At 44.3% G+C, this 16,955-nt stretch overlaps 2 protein-coding genes across 3 annotated transcripts in view; one reads left to right on the top strand and one right to left on the bottom strand.

Moving 5' to 3' along the window:
- Positions 1-1,829: 1,829 nt before the first annotated feature.
- On the bottom strand, positions 1,830-5,275 carry RPL6 (ribosomal protein L6). Of its 2 annotated transcripts, XM_050906923.1 has the most exons (7): positions 5,246-5,275; positions 4,994-5,128; positions 4,804-4,902; positions 4,203-4,346; positions 3,139-3,187; positions 2,529-2,713; positions 1,830-2,025 (listed from the first exon to the last, which is right to left on the bottom strand). In XM_050906923.1, exons 1-7 carry the CDS (start codon positions 5,258-5,260, stop codon positions 1,873-1,875), a joined length of 780 nt encoding a protein of 259 aa, XP_050762880.1. In that variant the 5' UTR covers positions 5,261-5,275; the 3' UTR covers positions 1,830-1,872. The 2 variants fall into 2 exon arrangements, with proteins under 2 accessions (XP_050762880.1, XP_050762879.1); XM_050906922.1 differs by having other exon boundaries at positions 4,994-5,275.
- A 1,372-nt stretch (positions 5,276-6,647) lies between these two features.
- PTPN11 (protein tyrosine phosphatase non-receptor type 11) overlaps positions 6,648-16,955 on the top strand; it is a 28,282-nt gene continuing 17,974 nt past the window's right edge. The window contains exons 1-6 of the mRNA XM_050906440.1: positions 6,648-6,719; positions 11,388-11,510; positions 12,669-12,863; positions 14,042-14,234; positions 15,490-15,606; positions 16,128-16,241. Of these exons, the coding sequence (XP_050762397.1) occupies positions 6,706-6,719; positions 11,388-11,510; positions 12,669-12,863; positions 14,042-14,234; positions 15,490-15,606; positions 16,128-16,241 (756 nt within the window). The 5' untranslated portion in view covers positions 6,648-6,705. The remainder of the gene's footprint in view (positions 6,720-11,387; positions 11,511-12,668; positions 12,864-14,041; positions 14,235-15,489; positions 15,607-16,127; positions 16,242-16,955) is intronic.

The following is a 16,955-nucleotide window of genomic DNA, read 5'->3' on the forward strand; positions in this document are numbered from 1 at the left end:
AGTAAACTTATCTTAGTACTAGCAGTGAGATGCGTGCAACACATATCTTTTTAGAGTTGATTTATGTAAACAGGCCAGTCCCATCACTGCAGTAAAATCTCACATAAACTTAAGAAACCTCTGACTGTACCCATTATCCACCAAACCACGTACAACAGAAGATGTAACTCATCGCAGACATAGTTCCAATGACACCGAAAAATAAAAGAACATCTTCCCCGAGCACCGCAGGGCAGAACATAGCAGAGAACAAGATGAGACACGCACCCAGCCAGGAGTTCTGCGTTTGGACCAAGCTTGCTCATTGGCTCCCTCTGCTGAACCACACCAACATGTAACACGTTATCAAGAGGAAGATGGTGGAAGAGTAACCAGGCTATCTATGTACTTCCATACTGCAACTCCAGCCAGCATCAGCTATAAAGACGACTGTAGTCCCTCGGTGTGAGAATCCACTGGGCCAGGTATTCTGCAGGTTATTTTGAGTTTTTTCATTGGTTCTGGAGCACGTGAAGCCCGATTCCTCCTTCCTCATGAACGTGACACGTTGCAGGCTTCTGCCTCAGCAAGGGTAGTATTACTCCCTTTTCTATCCCCTTTTCCTGAAGCCTGTATGAATTTGATGAAATCTCTACTCCCTGTCAAGTCTGACCCCATCGGCTACTTTCAGCTGAGAATTAATAGGAAGACAGATGGTGCAGTTATATAAGCCTCGTTTCCTGCCTAAGTCTGGCTAAGAAAGAGCTCAAGCGTGCCAGATTTGTTAATATGTACCTCCTCGGTTCTTGTAAGAGCAGAGCTATTACTACCCAAGCATCTTCTTCCAGATATCTGATAACTGACCTCAACAGATAAAGAAAACAGACAGGACCAACTTTCCCAACTCGCTTTCTGCCAGTTTTTGAGATAGGAAAAATTGTTGAGACTCCAGAAGTCTCCCAGGATAGAAAAATACTTGCCTTTCACAGAAACAGTTTCTGGTTTTTAACTCATTTCTGAGCCTACAGAATTAAGAATCATGCTTTTGCTTTTTGATCTAAGCAGGTGGCATTCTTCCTGACTAAAAGCATTACATCCCACGTGGATAAACAAAGAACAGGAAAAAACTATGGGATTTGGGAAGGGACACACATTCCAAATTTTGTTATGGTTCCAGGGATGAAAAGTTACCCTGCAAGACTCTAGAGTACTTCCAGTGTTTCCACTTCAAAATGCAAGGCATAGCTCCTGAAACGCTTCTAAAAAGTTATATAAAGCTATATTTGCTGAGGTTTATGTGGTGATTGATGGAGCAAAGCTGTTCATCAGAAATACCATCTCAACAAAGCTGTACACAAGCTTTAAAATGCTAATGAGTTACCTAGCAGTAACTGTTGCTAAGACCTGGTTCTTCACAAAAAGACACCTGAAGCACTGGTTTCGGCGCAGTAAGGGTGCAGAGAAATACGCCAGCACAGACACTGGGCTGGATGTTTGTTCTGGAATGTGTCCTGATGGGTAGTCAATCCAGTATTTATATCCTCTTTCCCAAAAGAAAATCTGTTTGGTCTTTTTGCCCCCCCAACTCATTCATAGTTAAGAGCTGAAATTCAAGTGCTAATTCCTTTCTGGTTAGACTAAATAGGGAAAAAAAACCCCAAACCCAAAAAACCCCAACTAACCCCAACCAAACAAAACCCCCAAACCCTTATAGACTCAAAATTCTAGTAATCTACATACAGTCTCTCAATTTCATGCCACAAGCAGTTTTCCTATCCTTTAAATAACATGCATTGCAAGATTTGTGCAACACGTTCTGTTATGGATTGCAATGAAGACACCAGAAATCCTTGTTTTTTTCCCTTCAGATTTAATGTGGTGCGTTCAGAACAGTTAGAACACCAATTTGTGAGGATAGACTCCATTTGAGAGACAGAACGTAGAACGCAGGTACCCACGGAGCTGAGGCACCTTCTTGATTCGTGCAAGGATCTGTGAATCCACTGCCTTCTGGTCTGACTTGCGTTGCTCCGTTATCTCGTATTTCTAGAAAGTACAAAGAATAATGTTAAAATCCTGCCGAGTGACTTCAGACACTTCTGCGGAGATGAGAAAATTCAGGGCAAACCCCGAGTTCTGGCATTTTCAAGAAATCTTTTCTCTGTTTGTTCTAAATATGGGAAAGGTGGTAGGAGACCGGAGGTGGCAGAGAGAACTGAAGCCACTGTTTGGCTTACGTTGCAGGTATCAGAGCCAGCAGCACGCTGTTGGCAGTATCAAAACAGTAAAGGTGTTTCTCGGTCAAAAAAGACATCTAACTGGAATAATCATTGCTGCTGTTCTGCTAAGGTAGAAGCAGAAAAGAATCTCCAAATTTAAAAGGGGGTTATCTCAATGCTGCTCTATTAATTCATTTAAATGGCACTACCTCACTTTATTGAGGACCACTTAAAATTCAAATGTCCATTTGTTTCATGGTATTTCCCCCTTTCCAGCCTGGCTTTAAGTAACAAGTACATTCAGAAAGAGTGAACAATCATGTTCCTTACTTCTTTTTCAGTGTCAAAGATCTCGCCTTCCTGGTGCTTGGGCTTACGCAGCCTCTTCTTCTTAAAGTACGCATCAGTGAGATGCTTGGGAATTTTCACGCCAGAGATATCAACCTTTGTAGATGTAGCAATAACAAATTTCTGATGGGCTCTACGCAGAGGGACACGATTGATAACCAAGGGTCCTAAAGACAGAAGAGAGAAGAAGGTTAGCTTTCCTGGTAACAACCACTGCTTTTAAGTTGAATTTTTGTAGTGTATGAGATGACTACTTTCTTCAGAGATGCCTACAGCTAAAATTTGAACAATCAACAAAACCCTTCCCCACAGCCTCTACAAAAGCCAAAAAATGCTTCCTGATCTCTTCCAGGTAGTCAGATATTGAAGCTTAATTATCTCCCCTCCACCTCCCTGGAAAGTCACAAAACGTGATTCCACGTACTTACATGAACACACGATGCGCCAAATCATCCGCATGCAGATCTGTAGCGCTACTGACCCCAGAGACAAACTTGAACTTAAAAAAAAACCACCCAAAAAAACCCAGACCCACAAAACCCTCCAAAAATAACAAACAAAAAATCATCACACTTATGTAAAAGCTTTTTACCTGTAACAAGCAAAAGGCCAGTAGCAAGCTGCTTCAAGAAGACGACACGCTGAAAAGAGACGAGATGTGACATCAGTCCTCAGGTCCCAGCACTCTGAAATACTGCAACCGAACGGGGACTATGCCCACACTCGGCCTGTTACTGGTATAAGCATCGACAAAGCATCCAGGCATGGGCACAGCTGAGCGATGTGAGAAGGAACCCCCACACGAGCCAAGCTACCAACATTTCTGAGAGTAGAGCTTTGCCAGAGTTACCTCATCTACGACAGATCGCGACTCTCCACGTGCTTCACCATTCAAGGCTGAGCAAAGCCAATTAGTAAGGTTTTTTAATCTTTGCCTATTCTACAGGATGGTGAGGCAGCCATCCCGTCATCTGGACTCTTTGTACAAGTTAAAGGCAGGAACTAGATAAAAACCAGAAGGGCACCACAACGTATCACACGGTCAGAGCCATCCCTCAGTTGCATTTTATTCTTTCTGGTCAAGTCTTCCTTTTCTGAACAGCATTCTTTTAAGTAATGTGACATTGAAGCCAAAGAATTCAAGAAAATAAAGGATGTCAGGTAAGACCTGTTAGTAAACATCATAAAGACGAAGAACACATCTTAATATAACAATCAAGTGTTACCTTGATAATCAGATTAAGAATGAAAATGTAATTCTTCCTTTGCAATATCTAGTCTAAGATGAAGTCTCGCCCTCGTTGCAACAGAAACAGGCATCGGCTCTGCCATTCTGCAGCGCAGTTAGCACGACACGAATCTACACACTGCTCTGCACTGCAAGACTCCCTTAATTTTGTCTAAGCAACTGGACTAGCCTGTTTTACTTCCAGCTCTGCGTGGAAGAACGTTAGTTTAAAGACTGCTTCCCCTAAAGGCAGGACGAGAGAAAGCATCTAGACAGAATTCACAGGAAAGCAGATTGGCATCTCGGGGCTGAGCAGCATCCGTGAAATCAGCTGGTAAATTCAGGATCTCTACTCAGTCAGAACGGTTTCAGCACAGAAATGCTGCAAAGCCACTGTGAGAGTCAACAGGAGGAAGGTTCCTGATTACCTTGCCTCTGTGACGACCGGTCAGAAGGATCAGAACAGTTCCTGGAGTAATAGAGGCCCGCAGCCGCCTCTTGTGCTGGCAAAAGGGCTTTTTGCCGTGACTCAAAAGCTTGCGAGGAACATCTTCAGTGGGATAGTATCTGGGCTAGAAAGAGAAGAGGAAAATGTTGTACCGCCCTGTATTCCACAGGACAGAAAGCTTTCACTACCATTTAGATTCTTCCTTTCGTAAGAGATACTATTTCCCTAAAGATGACCTTTCTGAAAGATTTTTTTTCTGCTGTGACCGGCACTTCAGGAACACACCGAGTACTTTCTGTACAATTATGCCACAGCGAAAGCTGAGAGCAGGTCTGTATTTCTGCGCATGCTTCCAATTCAGCACAGCAATACAAATGGCAGAGGAGAACCCACTCTTGCCTAATAATCGTTCTCTAAATTATCGGCATCTCCCCTGAGAATGGCAATCACCGGGTCCGTATCTCGAGGAGATAACTGCCAACAGTTCCGTGAAGCACGGCACGGGATGAGGCTGCATCATCTACTCAAAAGTTACATGTGACGGCATCAAACTGCGAGCGTCCGAGTTCTTTTTTCCTTACCATTTTGCGGATTTTAACCACACGGCTGCCTCCGTTCTTGTCTCCACCCACTGGCTTGGTGATGGTTGCGCGTGGCTTTTCTTTCTTTTTCTTTTCTATCTGTAGGCAAAGAAAAGGGAAAACATATGGCATTTCAAACTGAAGTCACATGAAAAACATGATTATTTAAACACAGTGGTTATTATCCTACCTTTGTTTCTGGAGCAGTGTACTTGCGCTTGTACAGTGCTTTTCTGGCATACATGGCTGACCGGGAATATCTCCCGATACCCCGGGCCAGGACAGGGTTACGGCTGGCATGATGCTTCTTAATCTTCTTTTTCTTCTCACCTACGTCTTTCTGGCTTGCCTTCTGCTCAGCTGGCGGCTTCTCACCCGTCTTTTTCTTGCCTGGCTTTTTCTCACCAGCCGCCTTCTCGCCTGGCTTTTTCTCACCGGCCGCCTTCTCGCCCGCCATCTGTGGATCCAAATAAAAAAAAAAAAAGAGAAATTACAAGTTATTACAAGGTGTGCAGAGGAGCGTCTAAGTCGCAGAAATAAAATAAAAGAAGTGGAACTTGATCCTTTACACCATTCTAATACAGCCTTGGCTGACCAAGACACCGCAGAGTCAAAAGCCTTTCTGTTTGCTGCACGCCCATCCGTCACACAAAATGCTCCTCCGCGCTAGTTCGAACAGCTGCAAGTTCACCCCATGCATCCAAGCCCTCCTCACTAGGAGGCCCAAGAAAATGCAAACACACGCCGAGCCCGCAGTCACCCCTCTGTCCCCGAGGGCGATCACAGCCACCCCGCGCTCGGGACTCCCCCCGGCCCCGCTGGAGCTACTGGGCCCCGCCACACCGCGGGGCTACGCCGGCCTTCCCCGGGCTACCGCTCAGCCCTGCAGAAACCTCCGGCTCCGGCCCCAGCCCAGTCCGGCTCCCGCCTCCCAGCCGGGCGCCGGGAGGCTCCGGCCCGGCCGGTCAGGGCCCAGCCCGGCCTCCGCAGCCAGCCGCGGCCTAGCCTGGCGGGGGCGGCTAAACCTCCCGCTCCACCCGCCGCCCCCATATCGGCCCCCGGGCCTCATCGCCGTTTCCCCGAGGACGCCGGGCAGGGCCCGTGAGCCCAGCGCAGCCAACCGAGGGCAGATGGCGGCGGATGACGCCCGCCGGGTCCCGGCCCTGCCCGCTGCCGCTCCGCCATTCTTACCTTCCGGGGAGGGAAAGGGACCTACATCCGGGTACAAGTAGCCTAAAGAGAGCGCGGCGTCTGACGTCATCGCGCCGGCCGCGGAGCACGCTGGGACTTGTAGTCCGAACGGCTCCGCTGGGGCCCGGGGGCAGTCCCGGGTCACCCGGGGAGGGGGACGGCGGGAGGGAACACCGGACACCCACATCCCGGGGTACGAGGGGGGCTGTGTGGTGACCAGCGGCTCCGGGAGCGGGGTCCTGCGGCTGCCTGTCCCTCCCTCCGCCTCGGGGCACGACGGGGGTAAGGCTCCGCGCCGATCCCCGCCCCGCCCGGCTTCACGGGAGGAGGCTCCGCCACCCCCGTGGCGGGTGGTACCGGGGCCCGCTCGAACGGACCGAGCCCGCTCCCAGGGGTCCCTGAAGCCCCCGCCCCGCCGCCGTGCCCGCCCTGACAGACCACCGCCCCCGCCGGCCGCCCGCGCGCTCCCTTTTGAAGCAGGGGCGGGACGGCGTCGCAGTCTGATGACGCACGGGCGGGTGACGCAGGGCGGGCCGCGCCGCGCCGCGCTCCGTGCGCCTCCGGGGCCTGAGGCGGCCGTTGTTCACGCTCCCTTCAGGGCGCCCGTAGGCCGCGGCCCGCGCCGGGGGGACACCCCCGTCCCCCATGTGAGAGGCGGCCGTCGAGGGGGGCGGCCGGGCGCACCGCGACCCGCCAGTGCCACGGGAGAAAATGACATCGCGGAGGTGAGGCGGGAGCGAGCGGCGCCGAGCCGGCGGTGGAGGGGGGGGGGGGAAGCGGGCGGGGGGCCGCCTGCCCCCCGGGCGCGCAGGGCCCGGGCCCCTCAGCGCCCGCTCTTGGGGGCCGCAGGGCTGGGCCTTCTCCCCGCGGTCGTCCCGGCCGTGCAGGGCCTCCGGCGCCCCGTGGCTGCGGCGCAGGGGCAGCCCCCACCCCGCTGCCTGCAGCCGTGTCCCAGCCCCTCTGCCCGCCCGTTCGTGGGGTGGGATGTCCCGTCTCCCGCTGTCGTGGGGCTGCGGCCGCCGCCTCGGCTCGACTCGGGGCCTGGCTCGCTCTGCTCCCCGCGCCTCGCCTCGCTTTACCCGGTGAGCGGACCCAAACCCAGCCGGTGCGGCACGGCGGGGGGGGGGACCCCTTCTCCGGTGTGGGTGGGGGCCCGGTGGGGCGAGGGGGCCGGCTGGCCTCGGGGTCCGTCGACCCCTGTGCAGAGGCCAGAGCTGCCACCGAAACATTGGCTTCGTGGGGGGGTTTCCAGTGAGTCTCCTTGCGCCCGCGTGTGCTTTTGAACCGGAGCCGAGAGATTAATTGTATTCATGTGGCAACCCACTCAGTCCAGTATCCGAGGCCAGGGAGGGTCGTGTTGCTGTCAGTAGTCTAGCACTAGCGACGTTACTGAAACTAAAACGTGAGCCAACTTTAAAACGAGTGTTAGTAAGCTGACCTGATCTGGGCTCTTAGTTTATGAGCAGCATTCGGTCTAATTTCAAAAGCTTGTGGCATTGCAAAATCAGGATGATACACAGTTGAATCTGTTTCTTTGTTGTAGCTTCTCACCATCCTTAATGTACTTTGATGTTTGTCTAGTGTTAGCAGTCCTTTTTGGGCTGAGAGGTTAAGGTAAATGTTAGACTTAAGAGGAATTACTGTCATAAAAAGGAAAAAGATGTTTCTAATATCTATTAAAGTATAACTTCTTCAGCGTTGGGTTGTCCTCTTTCTTGTTGTGCTTAAGATGGTGAAACTAGATGGGTTGGTTTTCAGTTCGTAGCCATTTATAGCTGAATTTGGGTTTGAGGTCTTCTGAAGTGTGTGGAGGATCTCTAGTGTATGTTGGGTTTTCTGAATGTCCCTACTCACACATCGGAACGAGTGTACAAGTTACCTTTTCGAAACACTTGCGAACTTCCCCGTTGTCAGGAGTAATCCTCTTATTCTGCTCAGAACTCTAAATTGTAACTTGTGAGGGAGACTGAAAAAAGATGAGAAACATAAACTGATGAGCCTATAAATAGGAGTAATTAAACTACCAGTCACCGCCTCCCTGAATGCTATGGTTGTGACAGCTGAGACTCAGAACTGATTTATCTCTCCTGCTCTTGAAAAGGTGATTAGAAAAGCCCAATCACAGCATGGAAAAATGTATTGATTTTTTCTTTTCTCTCTTCAATTTGGTAAGAGAGAAATATGCTGGCAATGTATGACTTATAAAACACAGATCCTGCTGATCTTTTCTGGGCTATGCTAACAACAACAAAAAAGACAGAATTGTAGCAAGGCTGTATTTCCTACCATGTATTATTTTTCATGAAAAGGTTTCTTGCTTAGCTGATATCCCCTTCGTTTTGTAAATGAGACCCCCGCTATTTCACTGGTTACTTTTCTGCCAACATTTTCATCTTACTGTAAACTAGTAAGGGACTTGGGATGGTATGCTGCTGAACCCCCCAAATCAGAATTGCTGTAAGGAGTGTTCCATGCATAGTGAGGACAACTAGTTTAATTAGAGTGTGGGTTTATGCGTGTGTGTATTACTTTTTTGTTTGTCTTTATTGGCTGTGATGTCCTTTGCTTGGGATAGCCTCTGCACCTGCTCATAATGGAGGTTGAAGAAGGAAAGTAGAAAAAAGTGTAAAATGCATTCCATCCCTATAAAAGGAAGTGTAAGAGAAAGTCCTCTATAGGGGTTATGTTACTGGTATCTGTGTCTGCAGTCCCCTTCGTGCTCTCCCCCAGTTTTGGAAGGGATGTAGCCACCAAGGTTCAAAAGCACATGTGTGATGGCAGTACTTCAAATGAAGCGATCTTGATCACCGGTCCGGAACCATTTAACAGAGATCACTAACACCCCCATTTTTCTATTTGGGGTGGCTGACAAATGCATCTTCCTACACAAAGCCAAAAATACAAAGATGAGAGAGCAGGAGTACAAGTTAGCATTAGAACAAAAGTTACATAAAGTGCCATAAAATCCATCCGTCTCCCAGATGTAGCTTTTCTTTTGCTACACTAACTTACTTTTTGCCATCTTCAGTAGGATTGTATGTATACGTGGGGGTGAGATTTTTGTTTTTAAACAACCTATCATCTTTTTAACCTCTCCTTTAAGCACAAGTTATTTGTAGTCCCTTCTGTTCATTACATTATTATTTTTCTGTTATTTTACATCTTTTTAACAACTCGTGTACAGTTACTTCCAGATGCATTAGGGTTTAGGGTAAGATACAGAAGATATTATATTAATTAAAGTTTATGGAATGTCACCATATAATAAATCTGTAGGGCTGATTCCAGTAATTTCTCTTTTGTATGTTTATACATTTTTTGGATATAAACTCCAAAACTTGCAAAGGTGTCTTTTGAATCCGGTGTGTATTTAAAAAGCTTATAAACTGTTCACAATGTTGCTGCACTTTTTTGTTTGTTTGTTGGTTTTCTCCTAATGGAAGTAAAATTTTAGGGGTGGAAATGTAGTAAATATATTATCAGCTTCTGCAGACCAACCTGTCATATTCTGAAATATATTATTTAATGTTCAGTTCATCCCAGGTACCAATGCTTGTGCAGTTTCTTTTGTGAGACTGCATCAAAACAGAACTTTTCTTGACCTTTGAGTAGTCATTAGATAAATGTAGCATTATTTATGAATTCATTCCCATTTGCTGTAATAACTTGGAAGTATTTTTAAATATTTTTCTTTCATGACATGTGCTGCATAGGTTTGTGTTTTTTTTTTTTTGATCTTCAGTTGAAGATATGGTAGTATTCACTAGATTTTCTTGGTGCAAGCAGAATATCCTTAACTAGAAAAAAGGCAAGATTAACAAGAAAAATCGTTTACTTCTGAAATGGAATTGGTACATAAGTAATCCTAATTCCTGTTGGAATGACTTGCTCAAGGTTTGCATATTCTAGAATCTCTAAAACTCTCCAGAATGTTTCTGTGAGCATCTGTTTCTGAAGAGAATAGGCTGGATAAGGCCTTGGTAGGAATATTGTCAGCTTTTCCGTACAGAAGGAATTGCTGAAACAATTCAAGTAATGACCCTACATTTAGACATGCACTCGCCTATTTTGCTGTTTTAGCAATTTAGCATGAAATGCTGACTGTATCAGGAACGATCAGAAATGCTATTCAATTTTTTTTTCGATATAGCACTCATATCTGTAATGAGATTGTTTGCAGAGTCTTTTGCCCTAATGTTTTGCTTTACTTCGGAGAAACTAAGAACCTCGTGTACAAAAAGGAGTAGCCTGTGTTCCTTCTGCAGGTATGGATGTGCGTTTTCACTTGTGCCCTGCATAGTGTCTGATTTATGGCAACTTAGAAAAATAAAGGCCATCTTTTAATTGCCAAACACAAGTCTGACAAAGCCACTAAAACAGTTCTTAGTTGCTGTGTTTGCATCTCTGTCCCTGGGCTGTGTGGTGGTTTGGTTTTTCGTTTTGTTTTTTTTAAAGTCTGTCTTCTAAAATCGTGCCTCATTAAAAACTCCTTTCATCCAGAACACACAGGTGTAGCTTAGTACTGCAAGAGTGCAATAAAAATCCTTAATTATAGATAAGAGAAAAAGCAGATGTGTTAACTGAATGGCTAAGAATAAGTCTCTCAAAAGTTAATGCCATAGGTGGGGACACTGAGCTTCTTGGATATAGACCATATACAGCTCTCCTTTGGCAGGGCACTATATTAGTCATTCAGAAGGCTGTTTGTGGGTGGTGAATATCAATATGAGATTCCTCGGTATTTGTATTTAAGCGGGATATATTCAGACCAGAGAAATTGCCATGGTAGTTAGAAGACAGAGCAGCACTCTTGTGTCTGGCAGCGGTGAGCACCACGTTCTCTTGAGAAAGGTGGAAGAAGACTGGGCAGCTGAATAGGTTGTCCACAAGTGAAGTTCCTTCCTGACCCCTATCAGCTGGTGGTCAGCCTGTGCCCTAAAGCATGAGGTTTTGTTAAATTTTTAACCTTTAAAATGTTGTCAAGTGTCACTTTGGATGTTTTGTTTTATTTTTAAGTATTTTTCCTGATTGTCTTTCAGTTTCTTTGTGTGTCCTGTCTTCCTCGAGTAAGGAGAATGTATGACTTGTGGTCTCTGTTTATATTGTATAGCTTTGATATCATTTTAATCCAAGCAATCTGAGTAGGTATAGGTATAGCTCTTTCACTTACAAAGCATCTCTTACCAATACATAAAATTGCAGTGCAATATTAAATGAATAATTTATACTTTCTGCTAAGATAGAGATTCTTATTAATTTAGGAACAAAATTCAGTACTTCCTGGTTTTGAAGCTGTTGAATTGTTCTGTTTAGTCTTGTCATGTAAGTTAACTCTGAAAACCAGAAGATCTTCTATTTATTTATTAACACTCTTTATTTTTAACCTCTTATAGATGGTTTCATCCAAATATTACTGGGGTGGAGGCAGAAAACCTGCTGTTAACAAGAGGAGTGGATGGCAGTTTTTTGGCACGGCCCAGCAAAAGTAATCCGGGAGACTTTACGCTCTCTGTTAGGTAAGTTTAAATGTTTTTTGTCTTTCTCCCCAAAGTGGTAAGGGTCTTCATTTGATGCTGTTGTGTGGGGAAAGAATTGTAAATGAACTACTCGTAAGAGATGAAAGAATGCACGGATCACTTCTTAGTCTGTTGTTCACTTTTCTCCTCTTTGTTTTCCCCTATTTTCCCTGAAGAGGTTCTCAAATACTTTTACCCAACTTGGGGAGACTATAGATTGGAGGGTAGTGAATTCTGATTCTGCAGAGAGACAGAAAAGTTAAGGGGAGGCAGAAGTAGATTCATAATAGCATTACTTTTAGCCCTTTAAAAATCTATTTGATAACCATCTGAAAGTAGCAAAGATGATAAGAATTACTGATCGAGCATGTGCAAGGAAATGCTATCCAGACTCTCTTCTTACAGGAAAAGTCAGCAAGTTTTTAAGGGCAACTGCGGTGCTATTTCTGCTTCCAAAATAGGCCTTTTGTAACACTTGTCCCCTGACGCTGCGTGTATAGCGGTAGGGATGGGGAAAGGACGGCAAGAGGAAGTAGATAAAGGAAAAGGGAAAAGTGGGATTGGTGATAAGAATAACGCTGCTTGGATACCTTTGAGATAATGGGCCTTGTTGAACAGAAGGGGACTCTTTCAGAGAGCTGTTCTTCATTAATACTAGAGACTGTGGGAGCAAATGACTTACATCAGGCAAAGGCAACTGTTTACTGAAGGAGAGATCTTAGCAGTTAGTGTGAAATTCTATGGAAAGGAGCAAACAAGCTCTGATGGGTGTCTTGAGAATGCTGAATTCTCGCCCCTCCGCCCCTTGTGCTTGTGTGTGCAATTCTTGGGGTTCTGCGGGATTTCTCTTGGAGATCGTGAGGCCGCAGAGCTTACACTGGCTTCAAGGATCCCTTCGTTACGGAATTAAGTTTTTTTTTTTCCCTATTCTTCCTGACTGTTGGACAGCCACTTCCCCTTCTTGCAAGCCACTGAAATGTGGCTGGAGCACACTTCAGAGGTGTGCTAGCTTAGCTATTCTGCAATGTTTCAGTTGGAAAGTGATGCAAATGTAAGTATGGATTTCTCTAACTCAGACAACAGAACACTAAATATAAAAGTGATTGATTGGAAATCAGCTGACTTGTGCGGGTTTTTTTCCTTTGTTTCAAACATTAGACGAACTGGAGCTGTCACCCACATCAAGATCCAGAACACAGGAGACTACTATGACCTCTATGGAGGAGAGAAGTTTGCTACGTTGGCTGAGTTAGTCCAGTATTATATGGAACATCATGGACAGCTCAAGGAAAAGAATGGAGATGTTATAGAGCTGAAATATCCGCTAAACTGTGCTGATCCTACATCTGAAAGGTCAGAGAAATGGTGGTGAAAACTTCAGTGTCCATGCACTTCTTAATAAATGCATGTCTTTATCCCTATTAACACTACAGTCAGCTTCCACTTGATGAAAGGGCGCCACTGTCTTGTACTAAAAGTGGTCCCACTGATTTCAGTGAGGTTACTTGCAAAGTAGACTAATCAACATGATTAAAGGTAAAGCAATCTAAGCCTCAGAACCTCTTTTCATCAGCATTCTTCCTGGTGTGATACAATACTAAAAAAAGAGGGCATAGTTCCCTTTATTTTTGCTGGGAGAATGTTTTATTATAGAAGTTCTCCCAAAGCTTCCTGAAGCTGTTATTACTGCAAGGAATTCCCAGGTGTATTTCTGGGCATAACTTTATACAATTTTTCCAGCAGTGGGCATATGTGTAAAAAAGTGAATGACATGCAAATCCTCAAATTGCTCAAATTCATGTTTTGAGGAGCATGGCTAATAAGGAGAATCTGAGACTTTAGACTTGACGTATACTGAGGAAGTATGCGTATGTCAGAAATAAACCTCTGTGGCCAGGAGATATCAGTTTATTCTCAGAAGTGAAAAAACAAGGAAAAATACTAAAAAAAAGTTCTCTCACTCCTCAGAATGCCTTGTATTTAACAGTAGTGGGGAGGATTATTGCCTTTTTGGCCATGTTTCTTGAAGAAATGAGATTGATGTGATTATCCTGTCCAGTTCGTAATGTGAGGGAAGGTATCGAAGATGCTAAGTTCCCACAGGTTTATCAGGCAAGTGCATCCTCATGAAGGAAATAAAAGAAGAATAAATGCCTTGACTGAGGAAAAGGTTGCAGTGTAAGCTTGTGTTTCCTGGACACCGGGAATCCGTTTGGATTGTTGTAAAGGATCCAAATCAAAGCTTCATGTGAAGCTTGCATGAAATGCAAATTTCAGTGCTTATGGAAGTGCTTGCTTTGAAGTAATCTGTAATCTGTAATCACTCGTGTGTATGTACATGTACACTTTCCAGACTTATTTTGTTTTTTATTTTTATAAACTGTGAGGCTTTCTGTAGACCTGGACACTGTTGTTCAGTGTCTAATTTAGTATAAGCATTTTACTTTTGTAATAAATATTTAGAACAAGCAGATTCAGCCATGGCTGGAATGACAAGTAGGGTACCTGTCTATATCTTACTTTATTTAAAGGTGGTTTCATGGGCATCTCTCTGGAAGAGAAGCTGAAAAACTATTAACAGAAAAAGGAAAACATGGAAGCTTTCTTGTGCGTGAGAGTCAAAGCCACCCTGGGGACTTTGTTCTTTCTGTCCGGACAGGAGATGATAAAGGAGAGAGTAATGATGGGAAATCTAAAGTGACACATGTCATGATTCACTGCCAGGTATGATGAAGCACGAGCTTCTTTAACAGGGCTACTTCCATGGGCAGTGGGTTGATTCTAACAGGAGGGCCATCTTGCACTTCACTACAGAGGGCTGAATACATTTCCCCTTTCCCTGTGGTACTGTGTGTGCTGTATATCATCTGTTTGATCAAATTGACTAATTTGATAGCATCAAAATTCTATTAGGGTTTTATTTTTTTTGACTGCTTGCCTGATTGAATCATGTCATGCTATACTACCCTGTCAAGTACCTTCTAATAGATTTGCTTTTGATTGCATCAGAAGTCTGTCTCAAATCCTCTGGTGATGGAGCCTGTCATGTTCATGAATCTTCTTAAGCGAGTTGCACTCTCCTGGATGAATTATATAAAAATATGAGTAATTGGACAAATAGAGATCTATCCGAATATATCTGTTTCTCTTGTCAGTTTATAAAGTTGTACCTGATAGATGGCCAACATTCTGTGAAAATTTTGAGTATTGAATCCAGCGAACACTGTTAAATCTAAAGCTTCAATTTAATATAGGGTAGTTCTTCACTGAAGGATTGTTAAATTATAGTCTTTTGATATTTTCATATATGCCCATGGGTTGCTATTTAAAAAAAAAAAAAATCACAGATTTTGTCATTTTCTTTTTCTTCTGTTATCCTAAAAGACAGTGCAACAACTTAATTGTTTAAAAACAACTAAAATGCAATAACAGAAATAGTTTGGAGGTAGAAATGGCCTACCAAGACTGTAAAAGCTAAACTACCAGAATAGTTTTTTGTTTTTCAAGAAAACCTCTTTGATTTGCAGTTAACTACTAGTAGCTTTTATGACATTGAGGAAAATAACTCAGCATTGCTTCCTTAAAATAGGGACGGTGCCAGTCAATACCAGCCTTTCAGGACCCAGTGGTACTCTTAGGAACGTGAATTGATTTCCAAAGCTATCTCCTGGATTCTCATCATGTAGCTCAGGTAGCCTGCTTGAGCTGACTGAACCTCAGTTCAGATGGAATCAGCTCTCCTGAAAAGGCAGATAAAATGATTTTCAATTAGATGACAAAAAGGGTAATGTCCTCCATAGTGTGTGTGTGTGTTTCTTTTTATTAAGGTTCTACCATCCATTAGCAGAAGGATTTTACTAGATTCTTCTACATACGATTTTAAAGAGAATTTCTCGTGTGTTGCATAGCCTAAAGATGATGTTAGTATAGACGTTATTGTATGAAGTGCGTTTATTTTGATGAGCATCTGTCTTTCAAGGATCTAAAATACGATGTTGGTGGAGGGGAGAAATTTGACTCTCTGACAGATCTAGTGGAACATTACAAGAAGAACCCTATGGTAGAAACTTTGGGCACAGTATTGCAACTCAAGCAGGTGAGTGAATGGAGAAGACACCACTAAGCTTTGTTACCTTCAGCATATATTGTTGAAGTGCAGGCTTTTCCATGTGTTCTGAGACGTCTTTTTTTTTCCTTTCCTAATGCAAAAATGAAGAATTAAATTTCGTGAAACCGGGTGACGAAGTCAGTCATTTAAACAGGAGCATTTTTTTATATGCCTGTGAAGGATAGACTCTTGTGTCTCTGATGCATGCAGAATTTCTCTTGGTTTCATCGTGGTCCATAGGGATTGCAGGACTAGTCCAGAAATGAGACAACTTAATGTTTTGAGGAACAACCGTGAGACTTTATCTAAAAGCAATTGTTCCCTGCCCCCTTCCTCTCTACCCTCACTGCCCTTCATTGTGTGAATTGTAAAGTTTTGAAGTCCAAATAGATGCCTGGATCCTAGAATTGCCCATATAAAATATGCTTAGTGTAGGGGATTTGTGTTTTAACTGTCTTCTCGCAGTTATCATGTGTTATACCTTTGTTTAATATTTGTATCTTTCTTAGCCTCTGAATACTACCCGTATTAATGCTGCAGAGATTGAAAGCAGAGTGCGAGAGCTAAGCAAGCTAGCAGAGACTACAGATAAAGTCAAGCAGGGCTTCTGGGAAGAATTTGAGGTACTGCATTACATTCCAGGTGTTACGGTATTAAATCTCTACACTACTAAAAAGTTAGGTTTGTTGCTGCCTTCCTGACATTTTCTCATCTCTCCCTCCGTCATTTCAGATCCCTGTTCTTGCTCCCATTGCCTGTGTCAGGTACAGCATGTGTGAAAATTTTACCAGTTCCACTCTTGTGTCTGCTAGTAAAATGATTGAAATATTTGCCTTTTTTCCTGATTCTGAGAGCTAATTACGTTCTTCAATGCTATTCATTCAGTACCTAGCACAATCCCCCCTGAATATCCTACCCATCATGAGGGAGCCTTATGTACAACTGTATCTGGCCCACCAGGACAATTAATCAAGTTCATTCCTGTGTTCCTTTTCTTGATGTGGACAGGAAGAGGTCTGTAGGCTGGATTAATGTTTCTGGAGGCAAAGGACTAATTCCTAGCCTACGTTACTCTTCGTTACCTGAGTACCAGTACAGTAGTGGTATCTGATGCAGTTGGAGTATGTCAGATGTATTGTGCGTATGACGGGAATCGCACCGTGCTTTCTGTTGCATGTCTTGGTGCAGAGGATGTTTCAGTTTGCGCTCTGCTGTGTTCAGGAGGTTGGGTACCATTGCTTTAAGGAAACTTCAGTGAGATTTCTGTCAATATACGCTCTTGCCCTTGAGTTTGTGGCTTTTTGATAGCCATTTTTTGGAGATCTTAGCTATTGTGA

Source organism: Gymnogyps californianus, chromosome 16 (assembly GCF_018139145.2).
Source record: "Gymnogyps californianus isolate 813 chromosome 16, ASM1813914v2, whole genome shotgun sequence".
In the NCBI taxonomy this organism is placed as follows: domain Eukaryota; kingdom Metazoa; phylum Chordata; class Aves; order Accipitriformes; family Cathartidae; genus Gymnogyps; species Gymnogyps californianus.

Excerpts from the sequence above, each read along its gene's own strand:
- RPL6 (XM_050906922.1), bottom strand. The coding sequence starts at position 5,260 with ATGGCGGGCGAGAAGGCGGCCGGTGAGAAAAAGCCAGGCGAGAAGGCG. Across the intron at positions 2,714-3,138 it reads TGGCCTTTTGCTTGTTACAG|GACCCTTGGTTATCAATCGT; the intron begins GTAAAAAGCTTT and ends TTCTGTCTTTAG. Across the intron at positions 2,026-2,528 it reads TCTTTGACACTGAAAAAGAA|AAATACGAGATAACGGAGCA; the intron begins GTAAGGAACATG and ends TGTACTTTCTAG.